The sequence below is a fragment of the Triticum aestivum genome, chromosome 7D, assembly GCF_018294505.1.
Source record: "Triticum aestivum cultivar Chinese Spring chromosome 7D, IWGSC CS RefSeq v2.1, whole genome shotgun sequence".
In the NCBI taxonomy this organism is placed as follows: Eukaryota; Viridiplantae; Streptophyta; class Magnoliopsida; order Poales; family Poaceae; genus Triticum; species Triticum aestivum.
Genome location: NC_057814.1, coordinates 21,216,936 through 21,235,076, shown reverse-complemented (window position 1 = coordinate 21,235,076; position 18,141 = coordinate 21,216,936). Strand labels below are relative to the sequence as shown.

The 18,141-nt window shown below is 46.7% G+C and overlaps 1 protein-coding gene and 2 pseudogenes across 2 annotated transcripts; 1 reads left to right on the top strand and 2 right to left on the bottom strand.

The window, feature by feature from the left end:
* The first annotated feature begins 3,172 nt into the window (after positions 1 to 3,172).
* On the top strand, positions 3,173 to 3,314 carry LOC123171719 (uncharacterized; annotated as a pseudogene).
* Positions 3,315 to 8,733: 5,419 nt separating this feature from the next.
* On the bottom strand, positions 8,734 to 13,325 carry LOC123170652 (disease resistance protein RPM1-like; annotated as a pseudogene).
* LOC123165263 (disease resistance protein Pik-2) lies at positions 11,912 to 17,419 on the bottom strand. 2 transcript variants are annotated; one of them, XR_006482878.1, is made up of 5 exons: positions 17,192 to 17,419; positions 14,450 to 16,513; positions 12,995 to 13,292; positions 12,113 to 12,825; positions 11,912 to 11,991 (listed from the first exon to the last, which is right to left on the bottom strand). XR_006482878.1 is itself a non-coding variant. In XM_044582894.1 (2 exons), the coding sequence occupies exon 2, from the start codon at positions 16,420 to 16,422 to the stop codon at positions 14,473 to 14,475; it is 1,950 nt and encodes a 649-aa protein (XP_044438829.1). In that variant the 5' UTR covers positions 16,423 to 16,513; positions 17,192 to 17,419; the 3' UTR covers positions 14,241 to 14,472. The 2 variants fall into 2 exon arrangements, 1 of the variants encoding a protein (XP_044438829.1); XM_044582894.1 differs by lacking the exons at positions 11,912 to 11,991; positions 12,113 to 12,825; positions 12,995 to 13,292 and having other exon boundaries at positions 14,241 to 16,513.
* Positions 17,420 to 18,141: the final 722 nt, after the last annotated feature.

Sequence of the window (18,141 nt, the reverse complement as noted above, 5' to 3'; positions counted from 1 at the left end):
ATATTGCAGCGGCATAAGGATGAGTTGAAGAGGACGGACAAGGAGGAGATGGAGTCAGCAGAGAAGGAGGCGGAGATGGAGGTCGCCCACATGGCGGCGAAGATTAAGCGTGAAGGCTCGGGTTGCTGGTGGCACAAAATCCGATTTTTTGGATGGACTGTCGGACTAATATTTTTTGTTATTGAACATGTAAAAACTAAGTATACTTGCCTATTTTTCGTTGTGATCGACCAATGGTATGATCTGGCAGTGATGTGATCCGGCGCGCACCATGGAACGGACTTATTTGAATTTCAAACTAATGGACATATAAGAGATAGCATTGGAAGACCGGTTCCCGCATCCATGTCCGCGGACTAGTCCCATGTTCCATGGACGGATGAGGTTTCCATTTTACGGGTCAGCCTTGGAGATTCCCTTAGCCAATGACAATGTTTCATCATATTTTCTTTCCAAATCGGTACAATCGTGTTTGTCCGAGCTGGTATATATTTACGTGCATCCATTTTAAAATTTAGCCGTCAATTTCTATGGTTAATGCAATTTAATGAATAGGTAATTTCTTTTAAGCATGTTCCGTGAAAAAAGGAACTTGTGTGCATGTTTTTTATATTCTTGATAGTCTTTTACGTAGCTATTTTTTTTAACATCAGTATAGACAAGTGCTCATATACACGCGCATACACTCACCCCTATGAACACACACACGCACACCCTACCCCTATGAGCACCTCCGAAAGACTGGGCCGGCATATCATCTTGAGATTTATGAGCAAATTGTCAAGCTGGCCATAAAAGGAGACCCACACAAAAATGCCGAGAAAAGTGAATCAGTGAAAACAAAAGCAAAAAACTGTATGTGAACAAGTGGAGTAGGCAGTAGGTAGATGTAGCATTTCAATGAAATTGGACCTAGTACCTTGTGGGCGGCCCCTTCGCCATTTAACGCACGACCAGACCTAGACTATAATCCAATTAATTCTTGTCAGGTCCTAAAGTGTGGGATTATGTCAAACAAGAAAAAAAATCACATTAATGAAGCAATTATCAATTGAAGTGATCCAGAATTGAAGACTGCTAAGGGCTAACCATCACTCCCTTGTCCAGAGATCACATTTTGCAACTCCTAAAAAACAATACAGAAACCAAAGTTTCCAGATTGCAGGGGAAATTGCACTGCCTACAGCAAGATGGCAGCACATCTAAGATTTAACTACATATATGAAGAAAAAAAAACAATTAAGCATACTCGGTCTCTTCTCGGCTGTGGCTACAAAGAATTGTTTCATGCAGAACATCTAAGGAATCGAGGAGAGGAGAGGAGGGCTTTACCGCCGCCATTGTTACTGAGCTGGCTGGAGAGCAAAATCACCCGTCCAAGTCCCTCCGTGCGAACCAGAAAAGGCATCAAATTTAGGGCGGCCGACGACGGACGGACACAAGTCCCGCGAGATCCACGACGTCCCCGTCCCGGAGAGAAACCCTAGCCTACCAGAGACGGCCACGAGAGAGAGAAGGCAGGAAGCCGGGGAGAGAGGCTGCTGACGTGCAATGATGTGATGGCGGCCGGCATCGCCGGGGACGGCCGCGTGCGTGGACGGGGAGGGGGAGGGGGAGGAGGCGGACGGTGCTTGGTCAGGAGGGCGCGGGCTCTGGGTCGGCGGGTCCGATGGCACCGCTGTCCTCGCCTCGTCGATGGCCCTCGGAGCGGCGGGGTGCAGCGGAGCGGAGGTGGCGGAGTGGGAGGAGGGGGGCACGAGGTGGAGAGGAGGCGGCGCCCCAACCAGAAGTGGAGACGGAGGAGGAGATGGGGGCGATTGGGGGAGAAGGAGGAGCAGAGGTGGGGACTGGGGGAGGAAAGGAGGCGGCGGATTGGGGGTGGGTGCGGGGACGAAGGTGGTCTAGGTGAGACGGGACGCGCAGCTGGTTTTCTTTCGCTCGCTCGCTGGCTCTGCTCTCCGTGCACACGGTTCATGGCGAATAAAAGGAGACGTGGCTGGTGCCGTTAGTTGGGCGCACTAGCTCATCCTTTGTATGTTCAATGATGGATGGTCGATAGGAGTGGCTAAGTCAGCCCCCTGACTTTAGGCTCCAGCAAGTTAAGAGCCCTAAAAACACAATCAAGATCTGCGTTTGCAAAATGCTTCCTGCTGAGAACTGAAACAATTGAACTATAAAGAGGCATACATCCAACCACACAAAGAAATACCACACATGTTTATGAGAAAAATCCAAGGCAATGGGCTTTTAACCAAGAGGACAATACAATTTTCACTCGCACTGTTAGACTTCCAATGCATCAAGAATTTGCCGTCGCTGCTACATGCGAACCCCTTGTACCAAAATGAACTCACTGGGTAGATCGGCCAACACGGAAACAATGACCGAGGTTAGGCAGTTCATGTTAGAAAGAGTTATGTATAAGGTATACGGTATTGTATAAACCGCATATACCCGTAGAGAGGTAGATCGCGTGCATGTGTTCTGTTGTAATCTAGGTAGTTAGGTTGTTAGGGTTTATCCTCAGATCTTGTATAGGTTTTCTTGAGGATCAATCCATAACCTAACTACCGCACCTTGTAATCTATCCTTGGCTATATAACACGTACGCGTCCCTGCCCAAAGGCATACGCTTCCACGCAATCTTTCATGGTATTCAGAGCCTAGTTCCTCTACCGCATCCATCCTAGTAGTCATGGCTAGCTCCAGCACCGCCGCCGCCGCTCTATATGCCCTCATTCCCATCGCTGATAAGCTTCACCGTGGCAACTATCTCGTATGGCGCGCGCAGGCCTTAGCTACCATCCGCGGAGCCCAACTGATCGACCACCTCAACCCCGATCACCCGTTCCCGGAGCCCAAGCTTGCCGACAAGGACGGCAAGCCCACCGATGTGCCGAACCCGGCGCATCACATCGCTCTGGCGCAAGACTCCCAGGTGCTCAGCTTTATCTTCAATTCAATCTCTGCTCCTGTGATGATCCAAGTCGCCCACTGCACCAAGGCCGCCGCGGCATGGACCGCGATCAGGGAGATGTTTCTCTCCCAGACGTAGGCCAACATCGTCAACACGCGGATCGCCCTCTCCACCACCAAAAAGGGCACCGCGACCATCGCCGAGTACATCGGGCGCATGAAAGCGCTAGGCGACGAGATGGCTTCAGCAGGGAAGCCGCTCGACGATGATGACATGGTCTCCTACATCCTCGCCGGACTCGACTTCGACTACATCTCGTTTGTCTTGTCCATCTGTGCTGCAAGAAACGAGCCCATCAAGGTAGCTGAACTTTACTCTCAGCTGATCGGTTTTGAAAAGCGTCTTGCCATGTTTGAATGGGGAAATCAGTCCTCTCAATCCTCGGCCAACGCCGTGTCCCGTGGCCGTGGTGGTTTCGGTTGCGGAGGCGCCCGTGGCAATGGACGCCGTGGCAACGGAGGCGGCCGCGGCAATGGACGCCGTGGCAATGGAGGCGGTGGCCGCGGCAATGGAGGCCGTGGATGGCAGTGAAGGAGGCAATGATCTCCCTGAGGTTGTTTGCCAGATCTGCAAGAAGCCAAACCACACCGCCGTTGAGTGCTACCGCCGCTTCGACATCTCCTTCGCCAAGAACGAGAAAAGTGCAGGATCGGCCACCACCTCGTCCTATGGAGTGGACACGAACTGGTACCTCGACACGGGGGCCACGGACCACATCACCAGCGAGCTCGACAAGTTGACCGTCCGCAACAAGTACAACGGCAACGAGCAAGTTCATACTGCAAACGGAGAAGGTATGGAAATTTGTCATATTGGTCAATCCACTGTTCGAACCCCCACTCGTGATCTTCATCTCAAAAATATATTGCATGTACCCGATGCCACCAAGAATCTTATTTCAGCTCATCGCTTATCCACTGACAACAATACCTTTCTTGAAGTTCACCCACGTTTCTTTTTCGTTAAGGAACAGGGAACGAGGAGAACCCTTCTCCAAGGCAGGTGTAGACGTGGTCTCTACCCCCTATCATCGGCTCCGTTGAACTCCAGCAAGCAGGCGTTTGGTGTCAATAAAGTGTCCACGGACAGGTGGCACAGTCGGCTAGGGCATCCTTCATCAACCATAGTTCGTCATGTCCTTAGCCACAACAACATTCCCTTTTCAAGTAGTGAGTTGAATAAAGAAGGTGTTTGTGATGCTTGTCAATTAGGCAAGAGCCACCAACTACCTTATCCTAGTTCGATCAGTGTATCTAAAGCTCCTTTAGAGCAAATTTTCTCTGATGTATGGGGGCCTGCCCGTGATTCTATCAATAGGAAAAACTATTATGTGTCCTTTATTGATGATTATAGCAAATTCACATGGATCTATCTTCTTAAGCATAAATCTGAAGTTTTTAAAATCTTTCATGAATTTCAAGCATTAGTTGAAAGGTTGTTCAATAGGAAAATTATCACCATGCAAACAGACTGGGGTGGCGAGTATGAACGTCTAAATTCCTTCTTTCGCCAACTAGGAATCACCCACCATGTCTCCTGTCCACATGCTCATCAGCAGAACGGATCAGCTGAAAGAAAACATCGTCACATTGTCGATGTGGGTCTTTCCCTCTTGGCTCATGCCTCCATGCCTCTCAAATTTTGGGATGAGGCTTTTCTCTCTGCCACATATCTGATAAATCGCACCCCTAGTAAAGTCATCAACTATGAAACTCCCCTGGGTCGTCTGTTTCATGAACAACCAAACTATCATTCACTTCGAGTTTTTGGATGTGCCTGTTGGCCCAATCTCCGTCCCTATAATTCTAAAAAATTAGAATTCCGATCCAAACAATGTGTTTTCCTCGGATACAGCAATCTTCACAAAGGTTTTAAATGTCTTGATGTTGCTGTTGGCCGAGTTTACGTATCTAGGGATGTCATCTTTGATGAAACGATTTTTCCTTTCAAGGCTTTAAACCCTAATGCAGGCACTCCCCTTCGATCTGAGATCTTGTTGCTACCTGAAACTACACCTTCTGAGCCTATTGATCATGGGGGTGAACGTGTGCTTGATCAACATGCAAAATTTCCTGCTAATTCTGGTGAAAATCCAGCTCTTATGCGTCATTTTATGCAGGCAGTACAGGACAAAAATGGCGCAGAGCACGGAGGAGATTCAGGTGCTGCCGCCGCTGATCCCGAGGATGACAGCGCAGGTGCAGGCGGCAGCCCAGGGGAATCCGCCTCGGATCGCACCCCTCCCAGGGGGCGCATGGGCGCGTCGGGTGCTGGCTCCCCAGGTGGGCCAGAAGGGCGCGTGGGCGCGTCGGGCGCCGGTTCCGCAGGTGGGCCAACTCCTGATGGGCACACGGTGCAGGACCAGCCGACTGGTTCCTCGCGCCGCGCGCTGCCTCATGATGACCGCCAGGTGGACCAATCTGGTGCGGGGGCATCGGCCAACGCAGAAGTGACAAGGCGGGATGTCGGATCCCCTGGTGCTGACGACGGGATCGACACGGGATCTCGTGCAACTGACGGCAGGATCGACGTGGGATCCCGTGCGGTTGTGATTCCCTCGGTCGGATCTTCTGCGACGCAGCCTCATGCAGCTCCTGATATGTCGTCTCGCAGGACAAGATCACAACATGGTATTGTAAAACCGCAAATTCGTACAGACGGTATGGTCAGGTATGACAAGCTTAAACCTCGGTTTGGAGGCTTAACGACTACTGGTGAGCCAAGTAGTTTGCATGAAGCTCTAAGTGACACAAAATGGAAAATGGCTATGAATGATGAGTATGGTGCTCTTATTAAAAATAAGACATGGTATTTAGTTCCACCAACACAAAACAAGAATGTCATTAATTGTAAATGGGTCTATAGAATTAAAAGGAAGGCAGATGGTCAAGTTGATAGGTATAAGGCAAGACTAGTAGCCAAAGGTTTAAACAGAGATATGGTATAGATTATGAAAATACCTTTAGTCCTGTTGTGAAGGCAACCACTATCAGACTTGTTCTCTCTGTTGCAGTATCAATTGGAGCCTAAGGCAATTGGATGTTCAGAATGCGTTTCTTCATGGCGTTCTAGAGGAAGAAGTCTATATGAGACAACCACCTGGGTATGAGGTAAAAGGAAAGGAGAATTATCTATGCAAACTTGATAAAGCTCTGTATGGACTAAAACAAGCGCCTAGGGCTTGGTACTCCAAGTTGAGTGAAAAACTTCAAATACTTGGTTTCAAATCATCCAAGGGAGATACTTCTTTGTTCTTCTACAGAAAGGGAAATATCACCATTTTTATGTTGGTTTATGTTGATGATATTATTGTTGCTAGCTCATCACAAGATGCAACTGTAGCATTGCTAGAAGATCTTAAGAAGGATTTTGCCTTGAAAGATTTGGGTGATCTTCATTATTTCTTGGGTATTGAGGTGAGAAAGGTAAAAGATGGAATACTTCTTACTCAAGAAAAATATGTCTTGGATATGCTTAAGCGTGCAGGAATGGTAAATTGTAAGGCTTCAAACATGCCCCTCTCCACGTCAGAAAAGTTGTCAAGAGAAGAAGGGGAGCCTTTAGGGGCCGAGGAATCAACAAAATACAGGAGCATGGTAGGTGCTTTGCAGTACTTAACACTGACAAGACCTGACATTTGTTTCCCTGTTAATAAAGTATGCCAGTACTTGCATTCTCCCACTTCTCAACATATGACAGCCGTTAAGAGAATTTTGAGATATCTCAAGGGTACTATGAGTACGGGTCTGAAATTTACCAAGTCAACTTTCAATGTTGTTAGTGCTTTCTCTGATGCTGACTGGGCAGGATGTCCAGATGACAGAAGGTCAACAGGAGGATTCTGTGTGTTCTTTGGTCCAAATTTGATTTCTTGGAGTGCACGTAAGCAAGCTACTGTTTCTCGGTCTAGTACAGAGGCAGAGTACAAATCTTTAGCCAATGCCACTGCTGAGATTATTTGGGTTCAAACTTTGCTACGTGAACTTGGAGTCATGCACTCACCAGTTGCACGTCTCTGGTGTGATAGTATTGGTGCTACATATCTGTCAGCAAATCCAGTATTTCATGCAAGGACAAAACACATAGAAGTGGACTATCATTTTCTTCGAGAGAGAGTAGCTAACAAATTGCTGGATATCCGTTTTATTCCCACAGGTGATCAAGTTGCAGATGGATTTACCAAAGCTTTGTCATGAAAGAAGTTAGAAGACTTCAAGGGCAATCTCAACTTGGTGAAGTTGTGATTGAGGGGGCGTGTTAGAAAGAGTTATGTATAAGGTATACGGTATTGTATAAACCGCATATACCCGTAGAGAGGTAGATCGCGTGCGTGTGTTCTGTTGTAATCTAGGTAGTTAGGTTGTTAGGGTTTATCCACAGATCTTGTATAGGTTTTCTTGAGGATCAATCCATAACCTAACTACCGCACCTTGTAATCTATCCTTGGCTATATAACACGTACGCGTCCCTGCCCAAAGGCATACGCTTCCACGCAATCTTTCAGTTCACAGAAAGCCTCTCTGCAGTGAGCTGTAAAGAGGGAAAAGGCACTTGCTTCATATCCAGTCTTCATGTTGATCATGGACTTCACTCTTCTTCACACACAAAAAACTGAAATATCGAATCTGGGATATATAGGTCAGGAAGAAGCTAAAATACAAGATGGGCACTCAGCACCTTAACATACGGAACTCCTCAATGCTATCTTATATATGCGCCTTATGTGCTTACCTTGGCTGACGGAAGCGACGAACAACAGGCATCCACGACATGCCTTCCCCCTCTCGACGACAGCCAGCAGCGAGATCATCGGAGATTTGCTTCTCAGGGACTGTTGTGTTGCACAAAGAACACAATCCAGAAAAAAAAACAGTACACATAAAACGGAACAAGGACAATGCGCCGAAACAAGCAATAGGCAAATATTATGACAAGCAAAAGCACACGAACAACAATAGTAGCAGGAGGCAGTTGTAGGTGGAGGTGGAACTAGCAGCAAAGGGAGCCATAGGGCGCGCTTGGATTGGGTGTATTTGAATACACCAGTATTTAATTTACAGGTGTAATTTATCGGACCAGTAGCGATTTCCAGCCGGAAGCAAAACGACGGACGGAGAAGTGTATTGTTTACAGGTGTATTGCTAAGCGAAACGACATTCCAAACACGGCCTTAGTGCATCTCGAGACAACAGAGGAAACCCGGACGGTATAGTAGATCAGCAACAGTTGTAGACCTTGTGCACATCAGGTTCTCAACCGATCTTTGGCAGAACCTATTTTCAGTTGTGTAAACGATCAGCCCATACGAACAGATTTTTCCCTGTAGTTTAGTCGCTAGCTCATTTCATTTACCAGGGCTTTGTAATCCATGCTATAAACTGCTGTTGAGCTGAATACATGGCACCTTTGGCGGCTGATGGCTCTCGACTGAAACCGACATGCGTGGTCATTGAACAAAATTGAAAATGGCATAATAACCATCCAGCAAGAAGCATCTATATTTACTTCCCTTGTATAAACATCAATCCATGAAAAAGTGCTTGTTACGCGCTCATTGATCGCCTCTTGATTGTACTGATGAAAATTATGTAGTACCCTAGCACTTCATTTCCTTATAACTCCAAAAACATCTTCATGATCCATAAGTGTGTGTCTCCATTTCATCAAATGTATTGCTCAAGAAAACAAAGAAAACAACCAAAAGAAAAAAGTAATCCAGAATGGAAAATGCGCAGATCACACTTGAAATAGGAACAGAAGGAAGTAAAACAAATATCATTACAAATAATTACTATCAGAGCATTGCAAATTACAAACCTATTCTTTTATTTTACAGACACAACTGAAGTAGGAGCTATCTTATATGATTCACAACAAGCAGACACGAATAGGGGTACATTGTTCAAACAGGTAATGCAGAAACTAGTCGGAAAACAAAAACACAATAAAGCCACAGCCAGGCAATACCATCACACTTGAGAAGCAAAAGCACACGAACAGTAGTGGCAGCAGCACACACCGTAGTGGAGGTGGAACCAGCAGCAAGTTGGAGCAGTAGCAAGATTATAGAAGCATACACCTTAACTCACTGAATCGAATCCTTCCTTTTCCTTGACATATGCATACAGCCCAAACAATTACCTACATAACCAACATCAACATGTTATCGTAAGATTAGAGAAGAAGAAACAACTAGTGCCAATTAACGATTGAAAGGGGAGTGTAGATCTTGCGTACATAAACATTTCACGACCAAATAATCAGGTCAACTCCGGAGAGTATGCTGCCACTGCTTCCCTCGAGTTGCAGAACATTGGTGCAGCAGTATCAAGAAGTCACTGGTGATTTCCAGAAAGCTTAGATACTGGAGGGGCATAAGGAACTCAATTCCAGTAGGGACCTCGGTCATGCTGCTCAGGTTGACTAGTGCTAAATCTTCTAGGCTCGCCATGGCACCTTGTTGTATCTCTAGCTGATTCAGATTAGGCAGGTCTACTAAGTGAAGAGTCTTCAGCTTGGGAAACCACCCCGTGAGAAACGCCAGCCGCTCTCCATTGTATGCTCTAATGAATCGTAGAAGCGTCAAAGTTGACAACCGAGAAAGTGTCGGCAGTGGGTCTTCTATTAGCTGTGACCAACGTAGAGACAATTCAAACAAGTTCAGGTCTCCAACAGCTTGGAAGAGAGTAGACTTATCCAACACCCTTTCAGCTAACCGTCCACTCAAAGATAGGCATTGTAGATTTGGCAGGCAGACATCCAACAAGAGAACCTCGTCCTCATCACTTGCATTGACATATAGGCTACACAAATACTGCATCTGAACTAGAGACTCACTGATGCGTTCGCAGTAGATTCCCTTCACATTCCATAACCTCAATCTTCTCAGTTGCTTCAGCTCCCCTAAATGTCTGATAGACTCATCTTGTGCTTCCAATGCTTGTAGCGTTTGCAGGTCTGATAGATTTTCAAGACCATTGGGGAGATACATACAACTGCAAGAATGAAAATTTCGCCAATTTGTATCAATTATTTTCACAGCAAATAAGTGCCTAAGCTTCTTCAGTTTCACAATTCCTCTAGGCAGCTGATGTATGTCAGATCCAAAAAGGTCTAGTGTCAACAAATTTGAAAGCTTCTCTACAGATTTCGGTAGAATCTTCACCTTTGAATTACGCAAACCCAAATAGCGGAGATTAAAGAGATCTCCAATCGCATCTGGAATCTTCTCGATGGCCAGATCACTTAAGTCTAGGACGGCCATATATCTCGAATCCTTGCATAGCAGGGTTACTAGACTGAAAGATGGCATGCTATCATCCAGAGTAATGATAGTTCGAAGTCGGTGGGTGCTAGAAAGTGGTTGATGATGAATATCCTTCTTTAGTTTGTGCACCATCAATCGGCGTATATCCATCTCAAGTGACTGCCCACACTTATCCTTATATGTAACACCAAACTGTTCTTCTGGCACAAGTCAATTGCCAATTCACGTAAGATATCGTGCATTCTGAATTCAACTGTTGCGCTAAATGCGTTCCTCTCAACAAGTTGTAACATGTTTCTGTCAGTCAGCTCCTTCAGATAGACTTCTGCCACTTCTTCTAGTGTGCTTTCGCCCCTCTCCTCGATGAACCCCTCAGCTATCCATAACCTTCCAAACAATTTGCTTCTAAAAAGATAGTCTTCTGGAAATAAACTGCAGTACAGAAAACAACTTTTCAAATGTGTTGGAAGGTAGATGTAGGTCAGATGCAAAACATTTCTTATGTGATCGAGACTTGAATTATTAATTAGCTCCCAACTCAACTGAACATTTATTGTTCTCCATTCTTCCACAGTTTTCTCACGCACACGCAAGAGGCTACCAATTAACACAATAACAAGAGGCAAGCCTTTACACTTGCTAACTATTTCTTTGGACAAAGGCTTCAACTCCACGGGACATTCATGATTTGTATCTCTCGGAAAGGCTTTCATACAAAAGAGAAACCATGCATTGTCTTCTGGCAAAGCTTCCAGTGTAAAAAATATTTCCTCGAAAGGCAAGTGCAGCAACACGACCTTCTCTCGTTGTTATTATCAGTCTACTCCCCTTATGATTACAGATAAGTGCCCTAAAGATATCATCAAATGCTTCTGGAGTCCAAACATCATCCAATATGATCAAATACTTATGTTGCACCAGAAAAAGTTTTAGTGTCTCTTCAAGGCATGTGATCTCCATGGCCGTTGTGTCAAATAGAACACCGACTTTATCTTTGGAAAGTTCCTTGATTATATTCCGCAAGACATCTTCTCTAGAATAAGTTTGTGAGATGGAGACCCATGCGTGGCACTCGAATTTATCTCTCTCTTTCTTGTAGACATTTGCAGCCAAAGTTGTTTTACCAAGCCCTCCCATTCCAAGCAGCGCTATCACATTGCGTTCCAAGTCACCACCTGCCAACCACTGCTCAAGTTTTTCTCTGTTTTTATCCACCCCAACTAGTTCTTCTTCATCAAGGGAACGTGAAACATTTGCTAGATCTTTGGACTCTTGACAATGTAATTTGAGCTGCTAGTATCCCCACTGTTCATCATGGGAATCCAACGTTTTTTTGTCTCAGACAGGTGAGTAAGGTCTTTCTCTATTTCCTTCACCTTGACAGCTATCTGGTTAATGGAAAACAGAGATCTTAATTGAGATGTCCTTTTTTTTTTACAGAACCAAAGAACAGCCACCTACTGGCCTATAATGGCAAGCAAAACTCATTAATTTTGCATCAACCTACTTAGGTTGATAGTTCTAGCAGTACAACCTGGGATATTGGCAGGAGTACTAGGGACAGAACCAAATTACATGAAACGCACCTGCCTTGTTGAAAACTTTATGAGCGCTTCCCCAAACTCCGGCCAGATTTGGGAACGATAGTCTCTTTAGGGTCTCTTTTGGGAACGATAGCTGGATTTAATCTTCAACTCGAGATGTCCTTGTTTTTTTTTACAGAACCAAAGAATAGCCACCTACTAGCCTGTAATGGCAGGCAAAACTCATTAATTTTGCATCAACCTTCTTAGGTTGATAGTTCTAGCAGTACAACCTGGGATATTGTCAGGAGTACTAAGGGCAGAACCAAATTACGTGAAACGCACCTGCCTTGCTGAAGAAAACTCTATGCACGGTTCCCCAAACTCCAGCCAGATTTGGGAATGCTAGTCTCTTTGGGGAAGCTCTTGCTATACACACCTTCTGGCTGGTTAGCACCGCTTTTGCGTCCCTTACCAACCCAATAATTGGTCTTATGAACTCTTCAGATTTCTTAATCTAAACTTTGGAGAAACACAGAAGTGAGCAATTCAAGGAAGGCAGCAGAAAGCATCTTAAGTATAAAATGTTATCACTGAAATTGTTGTTAAATAGACAACTTGGGGTCCTTGCCAATTAGTCATGATAGTTGGTGCTGGTCGGTATAGTTGATATGGACAAACTGATGGAGACCTGTTAACAGGTGAAGGTATACATACAAAATGAGCAACCCAGATGCTAATTGCTGACTGGTTCTTCATGAGGAGTTTGAAGAGAGAACAAGCTGGCCATCTATGGCCTCTTTAAGCTGGTCGCCGTCGGCCCAGTCAACACCGGTATATATAGCAGGCTTGCTTGCTGTTAAGAATGGGCTAATCACCACAGATGATGCTAATTGATGACATTGTTTATATCTGAACTTGTTTCCTGGTGAAAGCATTAGCAGTTGAGATCTAATGATACATATTACCAGCACAAATTCTTGTCGCTGTACACAAACGCTATCGTCTATTAATGGATGGGCAATACTCCATATCTGTTCGATCATGCTGCCAAGGATCTGCGATAACACAAACAAGTATGCCGGAAATCTCAGTTAAGTATGTACTCACACTTCTCTGAGCCAAACTCAGTTAATTTAGAGAGACTGAAATTCAGTGTTGATACAAGATAAACACAATGGTTGCTAACTTCAGAATTTTGACTGGAGAGCCAGCTCTCATGCTGACCTGAGATATGTTAGCTGGCAACTTGAGAGGAATAACAAGGAAGGGTTCCAAGATTTTCCTCTAAAAATATTCTGAATGTCATGAATGCATCCCCAAATTAATTGATTGATTAATTAAGAGGTGTCGCTCCGGTGCAGAGAAGATCGAGGGCGCCAATCTGCTGGACATGGGCCCCCATGGTCAAGAGTGACGCCAATGAGACGAACTCCAGCTGCTTGGGAGCAGCCTGGGGCGAGCAACGACGGTAATCCCTTGGCAGATGGTGCCACACTATTTTTGGCAATGACAGCTTGCAACCCTGCCATATGTACAACAGCTCAACATCAGCCATCAGGGTGTGAGTGCTTCAGGGCTCATTTATGCAACCAGTAATAAGAAACTCTTTGCAGACGGTCGGCTGTAATGAAGTCAGAGAACTACGTTAGAAGCCTATGCGTGTTGACTACTTAACTGACCAACCGAAAACTTGAAACCGAAAAATGGTGAACGCTCTCAGGCCCATCAAAGAAAACAAAAAGACAGGTCTACAGGGACCTACACGTGTTGAATTATCCTTTGTCAGAGGTCTGTTGTTGACAAGGAGCAACAGAAAAAACATGTATTCAGTAGTGACCTGTAAAATCTGTGGCCAATAAACAGGGATAAATAATGCCACCATTAGCAATACTACTAACAAGATGCAGGGACCAATCTGTCAAAGGTAGCTAGCCATGTAAGAATAACGACGGGCACTCTAAGAAGTTCCCAACCCCAGTAGCAATCATGCACATTTTTCATCATTGAACTGTTGGGCACAACCAGAATATATAGGCAATCACTTGACATTTTGCTTTTTCTGTGGAAGCAACACCACACCAAATGAACAGAACAATTTCATGTTAGCTAAAATCGAAGCCAACAACTAAGGAGCCGTTCGGTAATCCTCCGGCTCTAGGAAATCTGAGGAGCTGCGGAGCACCTCTTTCCCAACTCCGCATTTTTTAACTGCTGCTCCACCAGCTCCGCGAGTGGAGTTGTGGAGTGGAGCCCCTCCGAACAGGCCTTAAAGATGGCAATGCTAGGTCGAGTCCATGGATGCAGGTTCGAATTCTCACCCACGTGCTACGAGCAACACTGAAAGGGCACATATACCTGTATTTGGCGACTTCGCTAGCAGGGAAGTTGGCTGGCTGACTAACCTTTTTGTCGCCGCCTCAATTGAAATGTATACGACGCCAAAATTGAAATGCAAAAAAACATAACCTTCTTTCTGGGAACAAGAACATGCAGTTATAATGCATACTGGTACATGGATCGCTTGTTTTTGTTTTTCCTAGACCACAGTCCAATTGGTCCAGGTTTATTATTTATTACAAACCACAATGCTTAAACTGCTGTAGGCTCCAAGGTTTACAAAGCAAGAAGCAACCACACCACAAACACCAACAGGAACAGAAAGGGTAACAACAAACTTACAGCAAGCAAGCAGAGCGACAAGGTTAGTCGTACTTCACTCCAACTGTGAACTGATTGGGGTGCCTTCCACTCTCCACCTTTAGCTGCTCCAGAGTTCGGTCCAGCGCAGGGTTCCCTCTCTTACCTGCGAGCTGCACCTCTTTAAGGCTTGTCAAGTGCTCAATGCCCACAATGCTCTTCTCACTCCAGTTGTCGAAATTCAGTGAAAGTTTCTCGAGCTTTGTCATGGATCCTTCCTCAAATTTGTAGACTCTGGGCATTTCGTTATCACAGGTCCCTCTGAGATTCTTGAGCGCTGGAAAGTTGTGTGCAGCGCGTGCAATCAGCTCTAGACCGGTGTAGCAGTTCCGCTGCATCCAGATGCTCTTCAGGTTGGGCAACTTACACAGAACCCCAAATAGTTGGTCATCGATAAAGTGTGCCCATGACATGTGAAACTCAACAAGATATGTGAGCGATTCAACCCAGTTGGGCAATTTGTCAATGCCACCAGCGATCCTGAGGAATCGGAGGAGGCGTGGCGGCGAGGGGAGCTCAAGGAGAAAGTTCAACGCATTGGCCTCATAACTCATGGTGCCCATGTCGAGCGACCGGAGAGAGTGCGTCCTGCTCAGGGACAGGGCAAGCTCTTCAAGAACCTTGGGACCATTGGGCCTCTCACAATCGACGTAGATACTTAACCTTTGCAGATTTTCTAGTTCACCTACCTCTTGGGCAACCTCAACAGCATCATCTTCCAGCAATATCCAGCCCACCTCCCGCAGCGCCTTCATTTTCCAGAGACCCTGAGGTGGCTTCCACATGGTAGACCAGACATCCTTCTGGGAGAAGAACAAGCGCTCAAGTTTCTCTAGTTTTATCAGAGTTTCTGGAAGTCTAGCAAGGCCGGTGGCACGTACATCAAGTGTCTGCAAATGCTCCAGGTCACAGACTTTCGGAGGCAGCACACTGATATCTGTACCTCTCAGGGACAAATACCTCAGAAGGTACATCCGACAGATGTCACCCATATGCTTGTTTTCTACGCCCTTGCAGTCTTCCAGGTCAAGTACTCTCAGCAGGGTGAACTCACCCAGACGATCAAGCAGCTTGTTCCCTTGGAGCTGAAACATACTCAGTGATCGGACATGCTGCACATTAATGTCTTTTAAGTCATTCTTCTTAACCATTTTCTTGGATGTAGATTCCTTGGGTCTTTTGGATGGAGAGTACTTCTTGGATGGAGATTCCTTGGGCATCTGCGCACCACCATGGAGGGAGAGGCGGCGTATTGTGTCATAGGACATCCCATCATACTGCCCACCTATCAGGCTGACAAAGTTGGCCTCCAAGGATTTGGACACCATGACCTCCAGCATCAAGTCATGCACCCGACATGTCTCCACAGCTCCATAGACATGGCTGATTATTTCGCCAGCGGGATTAATCATGCCCCTACTCACCAGCTCGTCATAGTAGGCTTCTGCAACCTCCAACAGGGTCATCCCCCGCTTCTCCTCAACCAATCCTTCAGCGATCCATCTGTATACGAGCCGGTCCTTGTTGATGAGAAAATCCTCCGGGAAAATACTAAGATACATCATGCAACCCTTGAGGTGATAGGGCAGGTGGTCGTAGCTGAGTGTGAGTATCTGCCTCATCCCGTCAAGGGTGGGATTGGTATCCATATGATAACTAATTGATTTGCAAACCCTATCCCACATATCCTTGTGCTCCGGTGATTTATAGCTGGCCAAAAGGCTGCCAATGCTGACAATGGCCAATGGCAGCCCACCACATTTCTTGAGAATTTTGTTCATTTCATCTTCCAGCTCTGTGGGGCAAGTGGCATCCTTGGAGCCAAATGCTCTGCTGAGGAACAGCTTCTTGGAGTCTTCTGAATTGAGGGGCTCGATGTGATAGATGTTATCTCCACAAATTTCACTAGCATCGCTGCATGCTACAGCCACAGCCTCTATCCGAGTGGTCACCATGATTCTGCTGTCGAGGTTGTTGTCTGGCAGCGTGGATCGGATAGCATCCCACGCTGCTATTGTCCATACATCGTCAATCACAATGAGGTACCTGATTTCGACATAAGTATGCCAATGTTACAGAAGTTGCACAAGCAAAAAAGAAAGGAAACTACCTAAAAAAGTCTGGCATTTTAGAGAATACACAGTAGTTATACTTACTTTGAACTTTGTTGACTAGTATTTCCACAAGCAAATTTTGATTAACAAGGTGAAAATACTTGTGCAATACACTGTTTTGCAATTTCGTGATAAAGACAAGTTCCAACACAAGTTCTACATTGATACTAGTACGAATAAAGTGCAACTCAAACCACTCTTCCCAGCTCGGAAGTTTCATATATAGCATTTCAATCTAATTAAATCTTACAGTGGTAGTTGGGACCAGAAATGGATCAAGCATGGCTGGCGTTGCTGCTGACTCGGGTCTTGGCAGCGCAGCAGAGCACACACACACAGAGAATGTTTTCCCCATCCCCAACCGCTTTCGATTCAATCGATTAATTTGGTTTGTCCAGATTATCAACCCTTGCAGAGCAGAGATTCACTACTCCACTTGCCTCACCGCATCCACCCCCCCCCCCCCCCCCCCCCCCCCCAACACACGCCGGTAGAAAGCCCAGATCAAAACGGATCGAGAAACGAAGCAATTCCATCCCTAACTTGCGGTTCGAGCTCTAGCGCAGTAGCAAACACCACCAGATCAAAATCGATCCAGAAACATACGTACCTGGCAGAGGAACAGGGGGCTCGCGGCGGCAGCAATCAGGTTGGGTTGGGAGCTGTGCCGCCGGCACTAGATGAAGTATCCCATCCCATCCAAAGAGGAAAGTGCTTTTGGTCGGGGAATAATCACAGAGAGGTATTAAGGGGAATATTGATCCCAATCTCTGGTTTTCGGGTGTCTAAGAGCATCTCTAGCACACTATAACACCGTATCTGCGGCCTGACTCGTAAATTTTTTACGGTGGCCCGGAAAAAATCCCTCACCACCACTATATATGCGGTTTTCACCTTCTGGATACGGGTCAAACCCTATCCGCCTCTGCCGCCGCTTCGTCATGATTCCCCTTCTCCTCCACCCCAATTTCTCGCCGCCGGCGAGCTTAAAAAAGGCCTAACGATCCATGGATGGCTACGAAAGCGGGGGATGGCGAGGAGCGTCGCCGCCGCCGCAGATCCGACGCCGCACGGAAGCGGGGGGCGCGGAGGTGGCTCAACCACGGGAGCCGGCCACCGCCTGCGTTCGAACACCGCAAGCTCGCGGTCCGCCGCCACGCCTCCTCCGGCTCCTCTGCCACGGGGAGCTCGTCCGCGGGCGCCTCAAGCTCATGGCTCACTGCGGTCAAGAGAGAGCTGGAGGAGCTCGGGCCGCTTGCCGTCAAGCTCGAGGCCGACGCGCTGCCGTGTCGAGGAGTAATCGGCCCCGAGGACTACCTCCTCTGGGGGCAGGAGGAGCACCTAGAGCGCGTCATCATGGAGCGCTCGGCGAGGGAGGAGGAGGAGGCCGACGCGCTCCGCCGCCGCGAGCTTGACTACGAGCGGATCTTCCTCGAGCAGGGCGTCGCAGGCGCACACATCCAAGGAGGCGGACCTGCGCGTTATGAAGGCCGAGCAAGCCAAGGTCTTCATGGACCTCGACTCCGGACTGAGCTCCTCCGGCTCCTCCGCCGCGTCGTC

Bases quoted from the DNA above. Each gene is read 5' to 3' on its own strand.
- LOC123165263 (XM_044582894.1), bottom strand. From the start codon at position 16,422: ATGGTGACCACTCGGATAGAGGCTGTGGCTGTAGCATGCAGCGATGCT.